The following is a 19,890-nucleotide window of genomic DNA, read 5'->3' as shown; positions in this document are numbered from 1 at the left end:
TGGAGGACAGAGACAGCATTTTTATCAGGAAGAGAAGTACGAGAGGTTTCTGGACTGTTGATCATGTTCTATTTCTTGACATAAATTGTGGTTGTTGCCGGTTGCCTTATAATTATTCTTTAAACTGCACGTTTCTGTTTTGTGTACTTTTCACGTGTGCTATATTTTATTATTATCTGTGTATCTATATATATTTAAGTCTGGTTGTCAGACAGTGTAGAGGGAACATTTGGATGCGGAGGTACATATATTGGAGTAGATAGAGGCACATTTTTTCACTGCTTTTATTTTCTACTTTAATAAAACATTAGTGATATTTGAACAAATAAGACTGATATGTTTCACAATATCTATGGTTGGCTGCATCTACTTTTGACTGTTTTATTACATTTCCGTCAGTTACTTTTTTTTTTTTTTTTTCTCTCCTCTGCGATGTTGGGACACTAAGGTAGAATGTTTCCCATTTCCCGGGGTCCCCATAAGCCATCAACAATGCAAATCCTCTGGGCAGGCAGTTACCAGCGGTTGCTGGGTCACTTCCCCCCCCTCCCTGTGATGCTACTCTAGTCAGCAACCACTTCTCCTTCCTCCTGGCTTTGTAGGAGACCAGTGTGCTACTGAGGCGATCTGGACGTCCTCAAGGTTGCCCTAATGTCAGGCTTAGAAGGGCATTTTCGAAGTTTCTTGGGAAGCTTCTACTGATGAGTTTGTGATTGCTTTATGACTCTGCAGTGACGTGAGAAAGGCTCTGGTACCAAGGTGCCGGCTCTGGGAGAAGGCTGTGCCAGAGCCATGGTCTTCCCACTACACGTTTGCGGGGAGCAAGACACTTTCCCCCAAAGCTGGCCTGAGCTGTTGTCTCTTTAGGGAAGGGTGCTAGGCAGGTGACAAAAGGGCTAAACTCTTGGGGGCCGGTGGAGGGGGTTTGCTTTGCTTTCGCAAAGCCCCTGGAATCTGCATAAAATCTTCACAGGAGGATAGTTAGAGGGAAAGAGGCACCCTGGAAGCCCTGGATGTGGCAGAGCAGGATTTGAAAAAATGACTCAAAGTCCTCAGTATTTCCTGGTGGAAAAACTTACATCTGAGATGGAGCAGCTTCCCCTGGGGCCCATGAGAAAAAGGTGGCAGCAGATATGTTCCCTGAGGTGCTCTTCCAAAAATTCTCATACAATCTAAGTATTCAACAACAGGAGAATGGTAATATAAATTGTGATATATTCATGGGATGAAATGCTATCTAGCTATTCAAATCATCATGTTTTAGAAGACTATTTAACTGCATAGGGAAATTTTTATCATCTAATACAGAAATTTTTTTTTTTTTTAATACAGGGACAGTATGAGTCAGAATCAATTCAACAGCAATGTTTTTTGTTGTTGTTGTTCTTGTTAATATTCAGCAGAAAAAGTAGAAAGTAAAACCATATATACAATTTGACACTGATCCTGTTAAAAAGGCAAAACCAGACAACAACCTTACATGACACTTATTTTCACCTTTGTATTTTTCCTTTTTTTTTTTTTCTATAATGGAAATGTATTCATTTTATAAGTAGAAAAAAAAAGTTGAAACTATCATCCTTATCAACAATAAATATTAAGCACTGTGGTAGAGACGAGTTAGCAGTTTAGCAAAACAGTTCCCTTTTCTTCCAGGGGACATGGGTGAACTACATTGCCCAGCCTCACTTGAGGTTGTGTGGCTGTGTGAGTACTGTAACAAATGGAGTGAGTGGAAATGAGGTGTGTACCTTCCTGATCTGGCCCATAAGACACTCCCATGATGGAAATTGTCTAGGCTCTTTCCCTGCCATGGGGAACTTGGAAGTCATCTATAGGGCACTGAGCCTGGGTCCCTTTATCATGACTGACCGTGTAATTTATTGCCCAAACTGGGACATTTGGAAGTAAAAGGGGATGCTATTCATCAGGAACACTCATTTTGGGCTGTGTGTCAGAAGAAAATAAACTTCTGTTGTGTTGTGGTTGTTGTTGTTAGCTGCCATTGAGTTGATTATGACTCATGGTGACCCCATGTATGTAGAGTAGAACTACTTCATAGAGTTTTTAAGGCTGTGACCTGTCAAAAGCAGATCACCAGGCCTGTCTTCTGAGGTGCCTCTAGGTGGGTTTGAACCACCTATCTTTGGGCTAATACTCAAGGGCTTGACTGTTTGTGTAACCCAGGAACCCTCTATGTTGTTAGTCACTGAAATTTTGAGATTTGTCTTTTAGAGTAGTTAGGGTTATCTTAACTAGTACATGTACCAATTTACTTAAGCTTATCTTTCTCTGACATGGTGTATTTAAAAAATAAAATGATTTTAATAATCATAAAATAAAAAATTCAAAAATAGGAGAAAAAATGTCAGCTTTAATCCTATTACCCCAACTGACCACTGTTAAAATAGATGAATTTCCTTGTTATTTCTTTCTATGTATATTTTTCTATTAGTGTCTCTACAATATATTTAGATTTGAATCCTGTGTTGCTGTTATCGTTAGGTGCCGTTGGATTGGTGCTGACTCATAGAGACCCTATGTACAATAGAATGAAACATCGTTTTAATTACTCAACACAAAATTTTCCCTCATTTTGCAAAAAATCTATTGAAACCCTACTGCCGTCGAGTTGATTCTGACTCATAGCGACCCCACAGGTTTTCCAAGGCTGTAAATCTCTACGGAAGCGGACTGCCATGTCTTTCTCCCGCTGAGCTGCTGGTGGTTTCCAACCACCAACCTTCTGGTCAATCAGTTTAACCCCTTAAAAATCTATTAGTGAATATTATTTTAGAATGTCATTAATATTTAATAAACAAGGCTTCCAATTATCTAAATAATACATACAAGCTGCAAAAAAATAGGAAAATAGATATGTAGAAAGAAAAAAAACTTTAAAAGGCAAATATGTGCATAAGCAAAAATTTGCTTGTAGTATATATATGGCTCTATAACCATTTTTTATAACCTTTTTTTTAACTTAAACATACCTGCTGAACATTCCCCCCTGTGACAAATGTAGTTTTATATATTAACTTTAAAAGATTCCATACAGTTCAATTGTATGTAACTTTTTAAAAGCTCATTTCCAAATTTGAGTCCCTGGGTGGTGCACTTAACACACTCTGGCCAAAAGGTTGGAAGTTCCAGTGCACCCAGAGTTGCCTCTGAAGAAAGGTCTGGAGATCTACTTCCAAAAAAATCAGTCACTGAAAAGCCTATGAAGTACAGTTGTACTCTGACACACATGGGATTGCCGTGAGTGGAAATCAACTCAACAGCAGCTGGTTTCTCTACTGATAGATGGATGGTAAAGTGGTACTTTCCAGTACATCACCCTTGTTGGAACCCTTTGGCTCACAGGCTGCCATAACTGAGGTTGCCCGCAGGGGGAGCCTGAATACAGAAGCCCAGACAGGCTGAAAAGGGCCCAGGATGCTGAGTGACTGAACACGTGGGGGATGCTGGAAGGATAGAGGGACTGAGCTGGCTTTGCCCAGGTGAGACATGGGACCTGGCTCCTCCAGTAGGAATCAGGTGGGCTGGCAGTCCAGGTCTGGCTGAGATAAGCAAGAGAGGAGAATCCACATCAGGCTTTGGGATGACAGAGGCACTGGCTCAAAACAGGGTGGACTGGAAGGGAAGGGGGCTGGTGACCAGGGATACTCAGATGGAAAATAGGGACTGGTTTGTGAAGATGAGGCAGGGAGAAAGGAGGTGGGGTGAGCTCGGTGCTGAGTCCAGACAGGGCAGGGAAAAAGGCCCTGGGTGAGGCTGAGGAGCATCATGGGAACAGCTCAACCTCCTAAACTACAGACTGTCCTGGTTGTGGAAGAAGCCTGTCCCCAGAGGCCTGAAAACAAGAAACTGAGTGCCCATGGATCATGGGTCCCTTGAGTTATCCTCCTCCCACTGCCTTACTTTGCTCTCTGCTAAATTGTTGAGGATTGGTAAAGGCGGTTGGCTTAGAGTAAGTTGCTAAAGGGAAGTTCTTAAAGACTAGAGAGGTTCATTTTGGGGGAGAAACCATTGTACTTTTGTAATGGAGTTCAGACTCAACTCTGGCAGAGGGTTCAACAGCAGAGAGGTGTGGTTGAGAAGTTGATGAGAAGCTATGCAGCATAAAGTTTAGAGAGGAGGAAGCAAAACTCAAAGAATTTAGAGTGGAGGGCTGCCTGGAGTAGGGTTGTTGCATATTGAAAGTGGTTCAATGAATACATAAATAATTTTTGTTCTAGAGATCCATTTATTATGGCCCAAGTTCCCCACCCCTATGGAATTCTTGCCACAGCCCCAGAAAAGATGATTAGTCACAGAGGAAGCTCAGTCTGATGCCTGCTTTTAGAGCGCTTCATCGTTCTCTTGATCCAAGGCAGGAAGTGTGAGACCTTCGTGAAGACTCCTGGAGGTGTTCCACTTTCGCGTGCAGAGGAGAAAATACCCTGGGCCATGTTCTTACACACAAGGGGGCCCCCGGAATCCCCCCGTGGATAGAGAAGGGAAGGGCTGTGCTGGGCCTTGTTCTGGTCCTGCAATCCCTGCCGTCCTGGCCCTGTGCTTTCCAAGAAGGCAGGGGTGGGGGTGATAGGGGGCTGAGTGTATGAAACTGAACCTTCCCTTAGTTCCAGTGCTCCAGCCTGGCCATGACTATCCTCCCCAGCTTGGCCCAGCCCAAGCCTTTCTCTCAAATCCTCAGGAATACTCTGTTGATAAAGGGGCTGGGGATGATCGATACCCTCCCCTATCCTGCACCTTCACCCTCACCCCTGGTCCACCCAGAGGAAGAAAGACTAGAGGCTGGATACTTGGAGGCACTAGCCTGTTTATGCTCTCAGGCTGAGGGAATGACAACATGGCCTCTCCCACACCCCAGACCTCCACCAAGTTCTGTCTCCCTGGAGCCTATCTAGGTAGATGTTGGAAACTGACCTTGAAACCGGTCTTCTTCTCCTTTTGGTCCCCCACACATATCTCGGCAGCTCTGTTGTAATAGTTGGGGAAGAGGGACTCACATTTCTGGTCCTCCTGCACAATCAGTGACACCTCGTGCAGTGTGGTGGTTGAAGTGCCCACCGAGACTTGGCCCCAGCCGGCCACACTGCACACCTGCCCTGACTTTACCTGAGACCCTTTCCCAGGCAGTTGGAGTGGGTGCACAGCTGCAGTCCTTTGGGCCTTTGTCTCCAGCTGATGAGGAGAGACAAGAAAGTCCCAGTCAGCAATAGCCTGCTGGGCCTGGAGGCTCTGACAGGCTGCACTGTCTTGCTGCTTCTCCAAGGCCCTGGGACTAGTCAAGTAAGCCAGGGTAGGAAGGTAAGAAGGACAGCGGTCATGGTGGGAGGAGAAACTCCCTGGACCCGGAGTGCAAGGAGCAGCAGAGATGTGTGCCTCACCTGTAGCAGCATGATATCGTTGGAAAGAGTGCTCTCATTATAGTCTGGGTGGCAGATGACTCTTCTCACAGCAATGTGCTGCTGGGTCTTTTCCTGCTCCTTGATGTTGTGAGCCCCCAAGATGACATTTATGGAGCTGCACAGAAAGCAGAGTGGGGCGTCTCACAGAAGCTGTAGCTGGGAGCTGGGAAGAGCAGGGGACAGCCGGGGCAGGGCAGGACTGCTGCAGAGGGGAAATGGTGGGGATGAGAGTCCCTGGGCCTGAGCTCGCCGTGCCCTCTGCTTCTCAACAGCATTGAGGGTATGTGTTCCTGGAACTCTCTTTCGCCCTCAGGCAATATCAGGAAATAGCTCACTCTAGTACATGCTTTCAACCTCCACTCTCTGCCTTATTTGGCCAGTGTGGTCCCTCTCTGACCTGTTCCACTTGTCCCAACCTCTGACTCTCTGACCCCAAAACTTAACCTGTCATATTTTTCACCCTTTCGTTACCTGGTCCTGCTCTCAGATGGTTCCTCTGATGAGATATCTTGGGCCTGTGTTACACAGAGCCTGGGAAGCTCCCCTGAGCTACAGTTCTGGGGAAAGAGGTCCCTGCTGGGGTCTCGGGAGGTATGGGATGGTTGCTGCTCCTCACTTCCCACAGCAGTGAGCCGCCATCAGGACAAAGTCCTCTCGCACCAGGATACCACCGCACCTCTTCTGGCGCCCCTGTTGCAGAAACTGTAGAAACACCATGTAGGGGCGAGAGTGGAGCTTGGCTTCCTGGCCCCCGATGATCTCCCCTGAAAGAAAAGCCTGGAAGATAGGGTGACTGGGGGTGGCTGTGGTGAGGAGTGTAGGCTTCCTACACGGTGACTGACAACGAGGTTGACAGTGTTCTGCAGATGCTGGGATGAGTCCTCCTGGGTTCTACAAGCAGCACTCCTTAATGGCAGAGTGACCTTTCCTCACTCTCAAGCTTCAGATGGCCCCTCTTAGAAAGGGGACAAGACTTGTTGTCCACTTCCTAATTTAGGCACATGAGTGGAGGGGACAGGGCCTGTCTTCAAGATAGCGGAGCCCCAGAAAATCCTGAACAGGAGTTCCCCAATTCCTTCTTTCTTAGTGAGTTTCCCGATACCTCTGAGCCTCTGCTAATGTCCAAGTTGGTGCCATTTTCTGGTAACCTATCCATGAGTTTATAGAGTTGGATTTTCAAAACTTCTCATGTCCCATAGGGCCTAACACATCCTAGCTGGTCAGTAAATCTATTTTTGGCTGCATGCATGAATGGTTCCCAATTAGCCTTTGGATGAGGTTTGGTATGTGTGGTGCAGGTAGGATTCAAGGCCAAGGGGATGTTGGGGAGTGGGCTGCAAAGGCAGTGGAGTGGCCAAGGGCTGGGAAGACAGGGGAGGTAGAGAAGCTGACTGAAAGTGGGTTGCAAAGGAGTCCAGGCAATATGAGATCTTTGAGATCAGTTGTGCTCCTGAGATCAATTGTAAGCTGACCTTCTTTCCTGGGCAAGAGTGAACAACTCAACTGAAGAAGGGAGAAATAGTTTAACACCTACTACTACAACCCTGGAAACACTGGTGCCACAGTGGTTAAGAGCCACATGGCTGCTAACCAAAAGGTTGGCGGTCCAAATCCACCAGGCACTCCTTGGAAACCATATGGGTCATTTCTACTCTGTCCTATAGGGTCGCTATGAGTAGAAATCAACTCGATCACAACGGGTTTGGTTTGGCTTTTTTTTACCGCAGCCCTGTGTGTCTGAGCTGCCTTTTCCTGGCGTGGAGTAAGGGATTTTAATTACTTATCTTAATATCCTCTGCCAAATGCCTTTCTAAGAAGAGCCCACTTTACCAATGCTAAGGAAAAGCTGAGGAGAGGCTAATACCTACTAAACCTTTCTTCTTGCCATGCTTGCCAAGTGTCTATGCAGCATCAGGCTGGTTAGTTTGGGCTTAAGATGAAAGCTGCTGTTCAGAAAGCTCATTGGTCAGGCTGAGGGAAATTCCTGATGAGCACTGAGCAGAAGGGCCAGGAGTACAGGGGATTTCGTCAGATGGTCTCAGGATCCTGGGATGGGGAGGGTCACTCACCTGCTCCAGCTCCACGGGGCAGGAGAAAGGCCAGCAGGAGCAGGAGCAGCTGCATCTTCCCAGGAAGGCCGCCCAGATTAGAGCTGCTGGTGTCTTCCTCCTCCTCGACATAAAATATCTGGAGGGCAACAAAGAGGGGCAGGCTCAGTAACCTCAGACTCCACACACAGGCTTGTGCTCCTCCGGTTTGGTTGGGTGTCATCAAACAAGGTGGTTTGTTGAAGTTCTCTGGCTTAGATTAGGTGAGAACAGTGCTGCTATCACATTTGTACCCACTGCTGCTAAGCTACAAACAGAAAGCAAGAATAAAGAAGAAGGTGGAGGCTGTTGAGGCTGTGGCAGTTCCAGAGTTGCTGGAACCACAGAAGCCTACATCTCTTGGTGATTGAACTAAAAAGGTTCTACTTCCCTTATTCCACAATTTTGAACAAAATTCCAGGACTCAGTATTCACCGCGCCAAAAAGTAAAAGTGAAACAACCCAGCAGGGAGGCACAGTCACCCCTAGCAGGAGGGATGAAGGGAGTAGGCAGTGTTATCAGAGCGCCCAGTCACAGGGCAGAATTGGTGACATGCCGGGTGGGCTGGAGCCATCGGGGTGGGGGTGGGAAGGTAGGGTGGGTGCCCTCATTCACCTGTGCCTCTCAGTGGCTTGGCCCAGCAGGGAATTGCTGGAGAAAAGAATTTGCGTAACGCAGTCTTCATCACAGAGCACAGCAGTGTACAGTTTGGAAACAGAGAAATAAAAAATAAAATGAAAAACTTTGCAGCAGAGAAACTTGATAAGCACCACCTCAGTCAGGTGATCAAGGTCAACATCAACAGTGATAAGCCATATTGATAGTATATATGCCTGATGTAACATGATGAAAATGGCACTTTACACATTTGGGGCCTTCCTCCCTAAAACCCATAACTCCAGTCAAACAATAAGAAAAACATCAGACAAATCCCAATAGAGGGACATTTTACAAAATACCTGACAAGTATTCTTCAAAACTGTCAAGGTCAGTAGAAACAAGGATAGTATAAGAAACTGTCACAGCCAAGAGGAACCTAAGGAGACAGAAGACCAAATGTAATGTAGTATCCTGAGCAAAGGACTTGGATAAACATTTCACCAAAGAGCACATTCAAATGGCCACCAAACACATGAAAAGATGCTCAATGTCATTATCCATCAGAGATGCAAATCCAAACCACAATGAGATAACATTACACTTCTGCTAGGATGGTTAAGATAATAATAAAAAATCAGAAAATAACAAATGTTGGTGAAGATGTGGGGAAATTCAAACCCTTATCTGTTGCTGATGGGAATGCAAAATGATAGAGCCCTTGTGGAAAACAGTGTGGCAGTTCCTCAAAAAGCTAAAAATAGAACTACCATATTACCCAGAAATTCCATTCCTAGGTATATACCCCAAAGACTTGAAAACAGAGACTCAGACAAAGACTTGTACACCAGTGTTCATTGCAGCACTACTCGCAATAGCTGAAAGGTGGAAACAAACTAAATCCCCATCAACAGATGAATGGATAAACAAAATGTGGTACATACATGCAATGGAATACTACTCAGCCAATAGGAGAAACAAAGTCTTGATAATGCTACAGTATGTATGGAGCTTGAAGACGTTATGCTAAGTGAAATAAGTCAGTCACAAACAAAATGTACAAGTATTATATGGCCTTACTTATATAAAAAGACAGGAAAAGGCAAATGTATAGAGACTAAAGTTTATTAGAGATTACTAAGTGTGAGAGGGAGAGGGTAAGAGGGGGTGGCTAACAGTATGGAAATATCTTACTGATTAAGGGTAGGGTTGCACAGCCAATTATTGTAATTTGTGTTAAGAAGTTGTACACCTGTAAAAAGTTGAATTGGCAAAAGTTGTGTGATAGGTATATTTACAACAATGACAAAAAAAAAGAGTAGCTGCTGAGGTTGCTTATGTACAAAACACTTGATGGGATTTGGTTCCTTGATTTGGAGGTTTAGGGTCATGGTTTCATGGGACATCCCAGTTCATTGGCTTAATAATGTGTTTAGTGCTTCTCCTGATTGAGGTAGCCACAGGGACTGGCAAACCCAAGATCAGCAGGTCAGACAGCAGGGCTCTTGCTCACAGGCTGCAAAGACCAATGAATCCCAAGATCAACAGGCAAGATGGCAAGTAAGCTGCTAGTTCAAGTCCCAAGAACAAGAGGTCAGACAAACAGGAGCCAGCTGCAGTATCCAGAGTGAGCAAAAGTCCTCGAGCTTTGCCAGAAAGTCCACTTATATTTGATGCAGGCCACACCCCCAAGGAAACTTCCTTTCAACTGATTGGCTACTCACAGCAGATTCCAACATGGGGGTGATCACATTATATTGAATCTAATCATAGTAGTGATCATATCATCATATGACCTCCAAACTACAATATAACTGCCAAACCACTGAGAATCATAGCGCAGCGAAGTTGACACACAACCTTAATGATCACAGATTCTACAAAGGAATCCTGATCAAAAGGTGAAAAATGCAGAACAGAATTTCAAATCCTCATGGACTCCAGGCTTTCTGGAGCCATTAAGACTGGATGAACCCCTGAAATATTTCCCTAAGATAACCTTTAAACTTTGAACCAAAATTATCCTCTAAAGTCTTCTTAAAACCAAACAATAGCTTAGTTTAAGTAATAAAAAATGTCTGCCTTGAGCATTATGCTCTTTTAAGAACTATCTATACGGGATCAAATTGACAACAGCAACTTGAAAGCTTAAATAGGAACCTTAGGGAGCAAGTGAGTTTATTTTAATGGGGAAGGAACAACTCAGAAAAGGAGGGTGAGAATGGCTACACAACTCAAAGAATGTAATCAATGTCACTGAATTGGATATGTAGAAATTGTTGGTGTATGCTTTACTGTGTACATTCTCAACAACAACAATAAATAAAATTAAAAATATGTATCTGGGGAAACTGGGTGTGGTATGTATGGGAACTCTCTTTGAATTGTGTTCACAATTTTTTTTTTTTTTGGTAAACCTGAAACCGTTCTAATACTTACATTTATTTTAAAAATCCCATAAGTGAAAAAATCCCTGATGGGGAATAATGTTTCTTATATAATAAAAAATTAGCTAAAAAATAAGTTTGCTATCTTTTATATTGCAGAATTCCATTTTAATTGTAAAAATGTTATCTTCATAGGAATAAAAACCAAATCAAGTCTGTTGCCGTAGAACCTATTTCAACTATAGCAACCCGATAAGACAGGGTAGAACTGCCCCATAGTGTTTCCAAGGAGTGCCTGGTGGATACAAACTGCCAACCTTTTGGTTAGCAGCCATAGAACTTAACCAATATGCCACCAGGGTTTCTTTTCATGGGAAAAATCTGAAAAACACACCAAAATTTTAATGGTAGATTGTTACTGGTCATTTCATTCATTTAGTTAGTTAGTTTGCTTAATTTTTAATACATATGAATAAAACAATAAATGTTGTTTAGTAATGTATACTTAATAAAAAAAATAGCATTGGGAAATGCTTATAATGTTTTATGTTTACTGATAAAATACAGTACCTCAAAAAGTATATACAGAATTTCAGCTTTTCTAGATGATCTCAGCAGAGGGTTTGATTCAAAACAATCTTTGGAGTATACAATTTTGTGTGTGTGTATGCATATATATAAACATACACATACAAAGTATATATACATATATATGCATACATGTATATGTATGCATATATATGTATATATACAGCCATATAATGTACATTTATGCATACAGAGTGTGTGTGTATGTATATGATATATATACACACATACTATGACAATAGTACAATTGTTGAATCTAGGTGGTGGGCAAACACATGTTCATTGTACTCGTCTTTTAACTTCTAAGTGTGATTTAAATTTTCATAATAAATACCACAAAAATGATCTCTTTCCAGGAGACTGAGCAACAGGGCTCTATACATGTTACTCTGTTCAAAGGATATGCAAGGTGTTTTACATGTCACCTTATTTATTCCCCATAATTCGTGATGGTGTCATTAACAACTTGTCATCTTACAGATGAGAAACCAGGCTCAGACACATCAAGTAGCTTACCCAAGGTCATATATGGTTAGGGAGAGTGGAACCTTGACAAGCTGCAAACTTTTCATCATTGAACTCTTGGAAATGGTGGAAGCAGACATCAGCTCATGAAAAGCAGAGTTGTCAGAAAGTGGATGATGGTGAGCCTGGAAGCTTCCTCTCCAGGAGTTGTCTGAGCAGAGGCTAGAAAGCCCTTTGGATGGAAGGCTGGAAAGTCATCATGGGATCAGTGTCAATGACCTTGTAGGTGTCCAACTCTTTTAGTTGTCTTGGCTGTTGGGAAGTCTGAACTCCAGCCCTGGCACGATGGTAACTGGCCCTGTGACATACGGTGGGCGTTCCTCCTTTCTGGGCTTCAGTTTTCTCTTTCATTAAAGGAGGATGTAGGCCTACAACACTTTTTTTCAAACTTTTTAGCCACATAATACATTCCTCTAAATAAAGGCAACATCTAAGCCAAAAATGTAGGTATTAAGTTTGTCACCTTTTGAAATACATAATTTTAACCTTTTACTCTCTACATATTCTTTTTTTCGTGCTGAAAACCACGTTCTTATTTTTATGCCTCATCAATTTATTTTTAGGATCAGAACCAGAAGCTGTATGATGCCAGGTCCTTTTCTTTTATTGGTTAAATGTTCAAGGGATTATGCTTTAGAGCACTTTTAAGGATAAAGAGATGAAAAGGAAGCTCTTTGAGGATAACAGGATCACAGAGAGAAATACTTCTCCAATGTTAAAGAAGTATAATGGGATGTATGTGCTGGGGCAGTGAGAGGGAAGTGTTAACTCATCCCTGAAGCCCATGCTTAGCTCTGTAGCAGTGCCCACACTGTGGACAGGCCTCTGAGGGCCTGTGTCTCTGGTTATGCCTGGTGAGGTTGGTAGGGCCCAGGGCGGTCTAGTGAGAAATTGAGCATAATGGCCTGAAAAATCCAGGACTTTCCTCCATTTTTCAGGTACTACTTTGGGCAGGCCTCAGTAATGACTGGAATTCAATTTCAAACCAGTCCAGGCTTAGAGTCTGACCCAGTTATATTTAGGGAAAATGTGGTAAGTTTTTAATATCTGAGTTTGTGTTCCGAGGTTCATATCCATTGCATGAAAATATAATAATGGCAGGCCTGTTCAAGTTGCTCATCCATACCGCCTTCCACCCTCTCTCTTAGATGGTAGCTTCCCTGAGCCGGAACAGGATTAGAAAATCTCTAAATCATTCTAAACCCCATAATCAACAGTTTTCAGGCCTAATGTGATCATGCACACAAAAACTCTAGCACGTAACATAAATACAATTCAAATGCATAGTCTTATTTTCAAAACAATATGATTTTCATTCTTGTGGAGTTTAAACCCAGACTCAGGCCTAGCAACTTACCCCAGGAAAGGGATGTGGGTAAATCAGATGAAGCTACATCAATTCTGTGATGACGGTGAGGTTTTGCTGTATCCCCAGTGCCTTGTGCATAGTAGTTGCCCGGTGAGTATTGATGTACTGATTGATGGAAAAAATGGTGCTTTCTAATCCAGCTATGAAGAGAAGGCCTGTCTTACTTAAGAGGTTGTTATAGCCCAGGGGGCTCAGGCTGCTAAAGGACCTATCAGTTGCTGGACTCTGAGCCCAAGAAGGGCATTGTCTGGATGAGAAGGGCTGACATACCTTGCCCAGGTGAAAAGTATAGCCTTGAGATCTGGGGACACATCTTGCCTTTCCTGTCCCCCATGGACAAAGCAGAAGATGGGCTTGCAGCCCAAATCTACCTGAGAGGAATAGCACAGAGAAGAATGCCTGCTGGGACCTCACAGGACTCTGGGAGTCTGAACTGTGGGAGGTGAAGGAGAGGCTGGCCCAGACCAAGATGAAAGAGTACCTTGCTGGTCACTCAGGGCTACAGGAGGATGGGCCACCTGGAGACCAGAGTCTGCACTGGGCTTTGGGCCCAAGACAGGGCTGAGACAGGCACCTCAGCAGGGCCTAAGGGTACTGAAGGGCCTTCCTGGAACTTTCAGCTTCTAAGAAATTTCAGCTTTCATTCTGCCAGCTGTTCGTATGTGGGGAGGCAGCCCTGTTATTGTTGTTATTGTTAGCTGCCGTGTCAGCCTTGGCTCATGGCAACCCTACGATTAGTTGCCATCCCCAGGATCAGCTGCTGATCAGACCATTGCGATCCATAAAGTTTTCATTGGCTGATTTTTAGGAGTAGATTGCCAGGCCTTTCTTCCAGTATGTCTTAGTCCAGAGGCTCTGTTGGCATCTGTTCAGCATCATAGCAACATGCAAGCCTCCCTTTACAGGTGGGTGGTGGTCTACAGATGGGTGGTGGCTGTGCTTTTACTGGAAGTCAAACAAAAGTCTCCTGCATGAAAGGTAAGAGTTCTACTACTGAAGCACCAATGCCTCACACTGAGAGAGCTATACCTTTCTAAATGCCTTCACCTGTTTCCCCGCCCATAGGGTAGGGAAGTGGCCCTCTACCTCTACTGGGTCCTTTAAGGTGATCCCCTTTTCAAATCTGGATACTTTTCCTTTTTTGTCAACTGGTACTGGGAGATGGGTGGGACAGAGGTGTGCAGGGTGGAATGAGGTAAGAAGCGATATGAACAAGATAAGAGGTTTGTCTAGAGAGGGCCATCTTTTCCAGAGGCAGTGTCTGCCTTTTACTGGAGGAGCTTAGACTCAGCCTGGCAGGGAGACCAGGCCCTGGGAAGGTGCATTTGAGAGGAGCTGGGTATTAACACAGCATTACTTTTTTTATTCTAGAGGTGGGAAGGGGGTATGCTGAAGGGGAAAGTATATAAATGTGAACAGATGGCTGATGGACACACAGTTGTCACCTATTGCATGCTGTTCAATATATAAATAAAGAATCAATTATGTTACTCTAGAGATGAAGTTTATTAAGGCCCTGTCAGCCCCCACACCACTTCCCTGTCCCTCTTTCTCTTTTCTCCCATCCCATGTAGCTCTGCTCCAGAGAAGATGGACAGACCAACCCTAGAGGCACCTTAGTCTGTTCCCTGCAGTTTGAAGTCTCTCATTGTTTTTTTTATCCAGCTCAGATAGCTCGAGATCCTGGTGTAGACGTGTGGAGGTTTCCCCTCTCTATTTCCAAAGGAGACGATGCCCTGGGCCACATTGTTACATATGAGAGGACCCCCAGAATCCCCCTGTGAAAGAACAGGAAAAAGGACTGTGTTGGATCTCCTCCTGGTCCTGTCCTCCCATCATCCTAGGATGGGTGGTCTCTGTCCTGGGCCTGTGTGTGTGAGAGCAGGAGCAGGACCTGCCTCTGGACCTCCCTCAGTCCCTGACAATTCTCCCCAGTCAACCAATTCCTTCCCTGGCCTCCCCTCCTCTCCCAGAAACACTTCGGCCACAAAGTGGCTATGGGAGAGTCCACTTCCTATTTCCTCCAGGGAGAAAGGCCCAGAGATTGGGTTGGTGGAAAGGCTGAGCACCTGGGTATGTAACCTGTTCCTATTACTACAAATCTTCAAAGCTCCCCTGTGCCCAAGGCTGGGCATGAAGATGCTGGTGATCCTACCTTAAAAGGAGACTTGCTCTTTTTCGGGTCCCCCACACAAATCTGGGTGGCATTGCTGTAAAGGTTTTTGTAATGAGAGATGCATTTTTCATCCTTTTGGACTTCAAGCTCTACCTCATGCAGTTTGACTGTGGTCTTGTTCACTTTGATGAACCCCCAGCCAGCCACACTGCACACCTGCCCTGGGTTCACCCACACTCTCTTCTGGGGTAGACTGAGGATGCTCACCACCGTACTCAAGTGGGCTTTTCTCTCCAGCTGGAGGGGAGAGGGAAGGAATTCTAAACACAATCATGGAGCCACACTTCTTCCTTTCATGGCTCTGGGACAAATGAAGAGGTCATATTGGGAAACAGGAAAGGGAAGGAGTCATGGTGATGCAAAAATCCCTGGGTTAAAATACATATACAAGAGCCAGTGGAACCCTGTGCCATACCTGCAGTAACATGATGTCATTGGAATAAGTCTTCTTATTGTAGGTTTTGTAGGGGATGGCTCTTCTCACGGGGATGTGCTGTTGGGTCTTTTCCTTCTCTTTGATGTTGTGGGCTCCCAGGATGACATTTATTGAGCTGCACAGAGAACAGAGTTGGGGGAAAGGTGGGGAGTGACAAGAGCTACAACCTGGGAGCTGGGAAGAGCAGAGGACCGCTGGGACAGGGCAAGACTGCACCTGAGGGAGTTCAGTGGTTGGAGGCCCTACGGGCTGGGTGACTCTGTGTCCTCTGCTTCTTGGCAGCCCAAGATGGATAGCAGTTCTTGAAACAGATGTGGGGCACTCAGTCATGCACAGGGTTTGGCTATCTCCATGCAAAACTGTGATTTTCTCAAATTTGCACTCTGGGCCCCAGGGTACAACCTTGATCTCCTCCCATGCTGCCTTTGGTCAGCTTGTTCCTTCTCTGCTCATCAGGCCACTTGCATTTACCTGCCTCTCTCTCCCCAGAACTTACCTGTCCTGTTTTATTTCTCTCATCCCTGCTTTCAGGTGGCTCCTTGGAAGAGCCCCTTTGTGTTACTAAGTGACCCAGGTCTGCAATCCTTGAGGAGTGGATTCCACACAAGGTGTCTAGAGAAGGATGGGGATCCATGCACTGATACTCACTTTCCCCAGCAGTGAGCTGCTGTCATCACAAAGTCTTTCTGCACAAGGAAGCCCCCACATGTTTTTGTCTCTGGAGTCTGGATCCGAAGAAACGCCATGTAGGGACGAGAGTGAGGCTTGGCTTCATGGCCCCCAATGATCTCCCCTGAAATAAAAACTCTACCCTGTCTGCTATGCTCATCGAGCCCAGGGTGTATATCTGTCTTATGGTTACAGAAGGAATGAAATGGGGAGACTGGGGTAAAGGAGAGAAGGAGTTGGATTGGGGTGGATATAACAGGGGCTACAGTAGCCATCAGCAACCAAGAAGTGGATCTGTGCAGCTTTTTGTGCAGCATTTCTGGCTTTCAGTGACCCACAGGACTCAGATTCCCCCTCTAACAATGAGAAGGACAGTCCTTGTTCATTTTCTGCTTCACACATGTATGTTGATGGGCAGGATTTGTGTTTGGAACAAGCAGTTGAGTCCTAGTGGATACTGGAAAATCCTCCACCTAAAGTTCCCTGGGTCCTCTGGCCCCTCTTTTTTCCCCGAGCCCCACAGAAGTGCTGCCGGTTTGTAATATTCTGATCCTGAGCTCAAGGTGATTTTTATCTGCCAGGGCCTGATACATGATAGGTGGCCTGTCAAAGCCATTGTACCCATCTGTGACTGAAAAATTACCAGGGGAAGGACTTGAGGCTGAGCCAAGGCAAAAATAAGTGTTAAGGGGACCAAGATTTCACTAACTCTGCGATCAGCTGGGTCCTGGTCTTCTTTCCCGGGCAGCACTGAATGATAAAGCTTGTAGAAGAGGGCAGAGTCCGAGTGTGGATTTTAAGATATTGAGTTAGAAAGTTGGTGAGTCTTACATTGATTATAGAAAACATCCCCCTTTTCCGAGTTGCCCTTTCCTGGGGAATTAAATTATTTCTCATTCCCAGCTTTCAACCTTCTTCTGGATGCCTTTATAAAGGAACTTACTTTCCAGATGACAAGGTTAGGGCCTGAGGATGGGGTAGTACCATTGACCCTTATGGAAAACAGCCTCTGACCTGCCATCCCTACTGACATCCATCTAGCTTCAATTTTTTTGGTCTTTGTATGAGATTGGACCTGGAGTTCAGAAAGTTCCTGGGGATGGATCAGGGCCAGGATGCATGAGTGTAACAAGAGGGCTATGCCAATGTGAGGTGGGGCTATGCCTCTTAGGGTAGGGATTGTCACTCACCTGCCTTATTCCTGGAGGGCAGAAGAAGAGCCAACAGTAGCAGGAATAGCCACATATTCCCAGGATGGTTTCTCAGGTCAGAGCTGCTGGCACTTCCTCCTCGTTATCTTTTAATACCCCGTGTTTTCCTGTGGTGTATGGGGCTGCTTTACCATACAAGGCCATCTCTGGATATCTCCCACCACTCTCTGACTGAGTCTTCTGGCCCACGTTGAGTAAGAACTTATCAGTCACCAAATAGCCAGTCATAGCTCTTGACTCAGTGATAACTACACCAACAGAAAACAGGAAACCAAGGGGTTAGAGATGTTGCAAGACCAACAGGATGATTTGCATAGTGGGGCCCTTTCTGTGTCAGATTCAGGGACAGTGAAGATGAGGTTTCCTCTGGTGGAGGAGACAGGGACATCAGTAATTAAGAGTGTACAGTGAAAGCATGGTTGAGAGATGGACAGAATATTGTGAAAGTCATGATGAGGATGCAATTGTTCTAGTTACTAAAGAACCTAGTGAATTAAAACAACAGTAGTATTTGTTTTGCCCATGGATGTATAGTTTGGGAAGGGTTCAGTGTGGGGAAGCTTGTCTCCGCTACCGTTGGTGTCAGCAGGAGAGGCTTGAAGGCTGGAGGTTAGAATCATCTGAAGGCTCAGTCACTTGCTTGTCCAGCAGTTGACTCTGGCTATTGGTGGAGATCTCAGTTGCTCTCCACATGGGCCTCTCCATGTTGTCACACTGCATGGGATTGTTCAGTCTTCACCACATAGTGGTTGGTTTCCTACAGTGAGCATCCCACAAAAATCAAGCCAGGGAGAAGCTGTGTCCACTTTTTTATTCTAGCCTCTGAAGTCATATAGTGTCCATTCTACCATTCTCCATAGCTTGGAACAATCAAAAGCCCACTGCCCCCTGATTAAAAAGAAAGGAAGGTAGACCCCATCTCTCAGTGGAGGGATTATTGAAGTCATCTCGTAAGAAAAGCCCTTGGAATGGGAGATACACCATGGCAATTGTTAGGAAGATGTAATCTGCCACACAGCCATAGGTGTATATAGAGCTGGTCAGGGGAGTTGAAACCATTGATAGGTCTAAGCCTTGTTCTGAGCCTTTTGATAGGTTGGGGTCTGCTTTGTTCTGAGAATGGAAGAGGGTTGGTTCTTCCAAAAAGTATTCTGTTTAGTGGATTTCCCTGCCATGTGAGGTGGAAAAGGATACCACAGAGCCAAAGTAATATTCTCAGACCAGAGTTCAGAGAACTACATTTCTGATATACCTATAGCATTTGATAAACAAATTATCCTGATGAGTCCCCATAATGGAAAAAAAGAACAGAGTCATAGACTTGAAAATATTGTTGGTTGTAATTATCTTGGCTCCCAATTCTCTTTAAAAGCAACAGCACCTTAGTTAAAGAAACAAAGCACACCATCAACAGAGAATCTGGGAAGGTGGAGAGCCAAGGGGATTCAGAGTAGGGTGCAGAGCCTAATAAGGATGAGGAAGGTGGCCATGCCAGGCCTCCCTTCACATGTGGGCATCCTCCTCACCCCACAGAGGCTCTGACAACCTGCCCTGTGCAACCTGGCATGGAGTATCAGGATACTTGTGAGGAGAGGAGGGCAACCCTGCAGGTGAAAAACCGAGCACAAGGAGTGGAAGTCCAAGTATGGTAACAAGGATATTCATGCAAATAGCTAGCCTAGCACCTGGTATTAAAGCTCAAGTAGGGTGACAAGGGCCTCCACAGAGAGGGAAGTGTGATGCAATATTTCAGAGCCTGCCAAGGTTGTGTAGAGTGAGGCAGGCATCAGCATGGAGGGACTGCATAATATGGGATATCGGAGCCTGGATGCGGGATGAAGAGGACCCACTTAAAGGAAAGAGGATGTTGGTGGTGGGAGATCTGTTATATAAGTCTCTGGGGGATTAATCAAATAAATAAAAATATTAAAATTCAAGGGATCCAGGTTTATCAGAAAATCAGGTGGTAGTAATGACATTGATGGCATTGATGTTAATTTCCTAAGTTTGATGATTGTACTGTGTTTATGTAAGACAGTGTCTTTGTTTTTAGGAATTAAACAGTGAGGTATTCAGGAAGAAATGGAGCATCATTTCAAACAGTTTGGGAAAAAAATTTTCCTTGTACTGTACTTACAGCTTTTTAAAATTTTATTTAAAAATTAAAATAAAATTAATATTCTCCACATATACAAACAACAACCAGTTTGAAAATGTTAAAAAGAAAATCTGTTACAATAACAACAAGGAACAACTTGACCAAAATTGTGTAAAACCTATTTAAATGTAACTTATTTTTTAAAATACTCCTGAAAACCCGTTGCTATCCAGTCAATTCCAACTCACTGCAATCCTATAGGACAGGGTAGAACTACTCCACAAGGCTTCCAAGAAGCCACTGGTGGATTTGAACTGCTGACTTTTTTC

The 19,890-nt window shown here is 44.6% G+C and overlaps 1 protein-coding gene across 12 annotated transcripts; it reads right to left on the bottom strand.

The window, feature by feature from the left end:
* Positions 1–4,235: 4,235 nt before the first annotated feature.
* Positions 4,236–17,691, bottom strand: LOC126084306 (mast cell protease 1A-like). Of its 12 annotated transcripts, none has more exons than XM_049898808.1 (11): positions 17,443–17,691; positions 15,563–15,698; positions 11,594–11,788; positions 8,465–8,541; positions 8,121–8,184; positions 7,487–7,604; positions 6,034–6,194; positions 5,397–5,532; positions 5,125–5,190; positions 4,933–4,984; positions 4,236–4,555 (listed from the first exon to the last, which is right to left on the bottom strand). In XM_049898808.1, exons 2-11 carry the CDS (start codon positions 15,580–15,582, stop codon positions 4,314–4,316), a joined length of 1,131 nt encoding a protein of 376 aa, XP_049754765.1. In that variant the 5' UTR covers positions 15,583–15,698; positions 17,443–17,691; the 3' UTR covers positions 4,236–4,313. The 12 variants fall into 12 exon arrangements, 11 of the variants coding, with proteins under 11 accessions (XP_049754765.1, XP_049754764.1, XP_049754759.1 ...); XM_049898807.1 differs by having other exon boundaries at positions 4,256–4,555; positions 4,933–5,028; XM_049898802.1 differs by having other exon boundaries at positions 4,256–4,555; positions 4,933–5,190.
* Between the last annotated feature and the right edge of the window lie 2,199 nt (positions 17,692–19,890).

The sequence above is a fragment of the Elephas maximus genome, chromosome 10 (assembly GCF_024166365.1).
Source record: "Elephas maximus indicus isolate mEleMax1 chromosome 10, mEleMax1 primary haplotype, whole genome shotgun sequence".
Taxonomy (NCBI): domain Eukaryota; kingdom Metazoa; phylum Chordata; class Mammalia; order Proboscidea; family Elephantidae; genus Elephas; species Elephas maximus.
The sequence above is the reverse complement of the archived record's forward strand: the minus strand, read 5'-3'. Positions and strand labels throughout refer to the sequence as shown.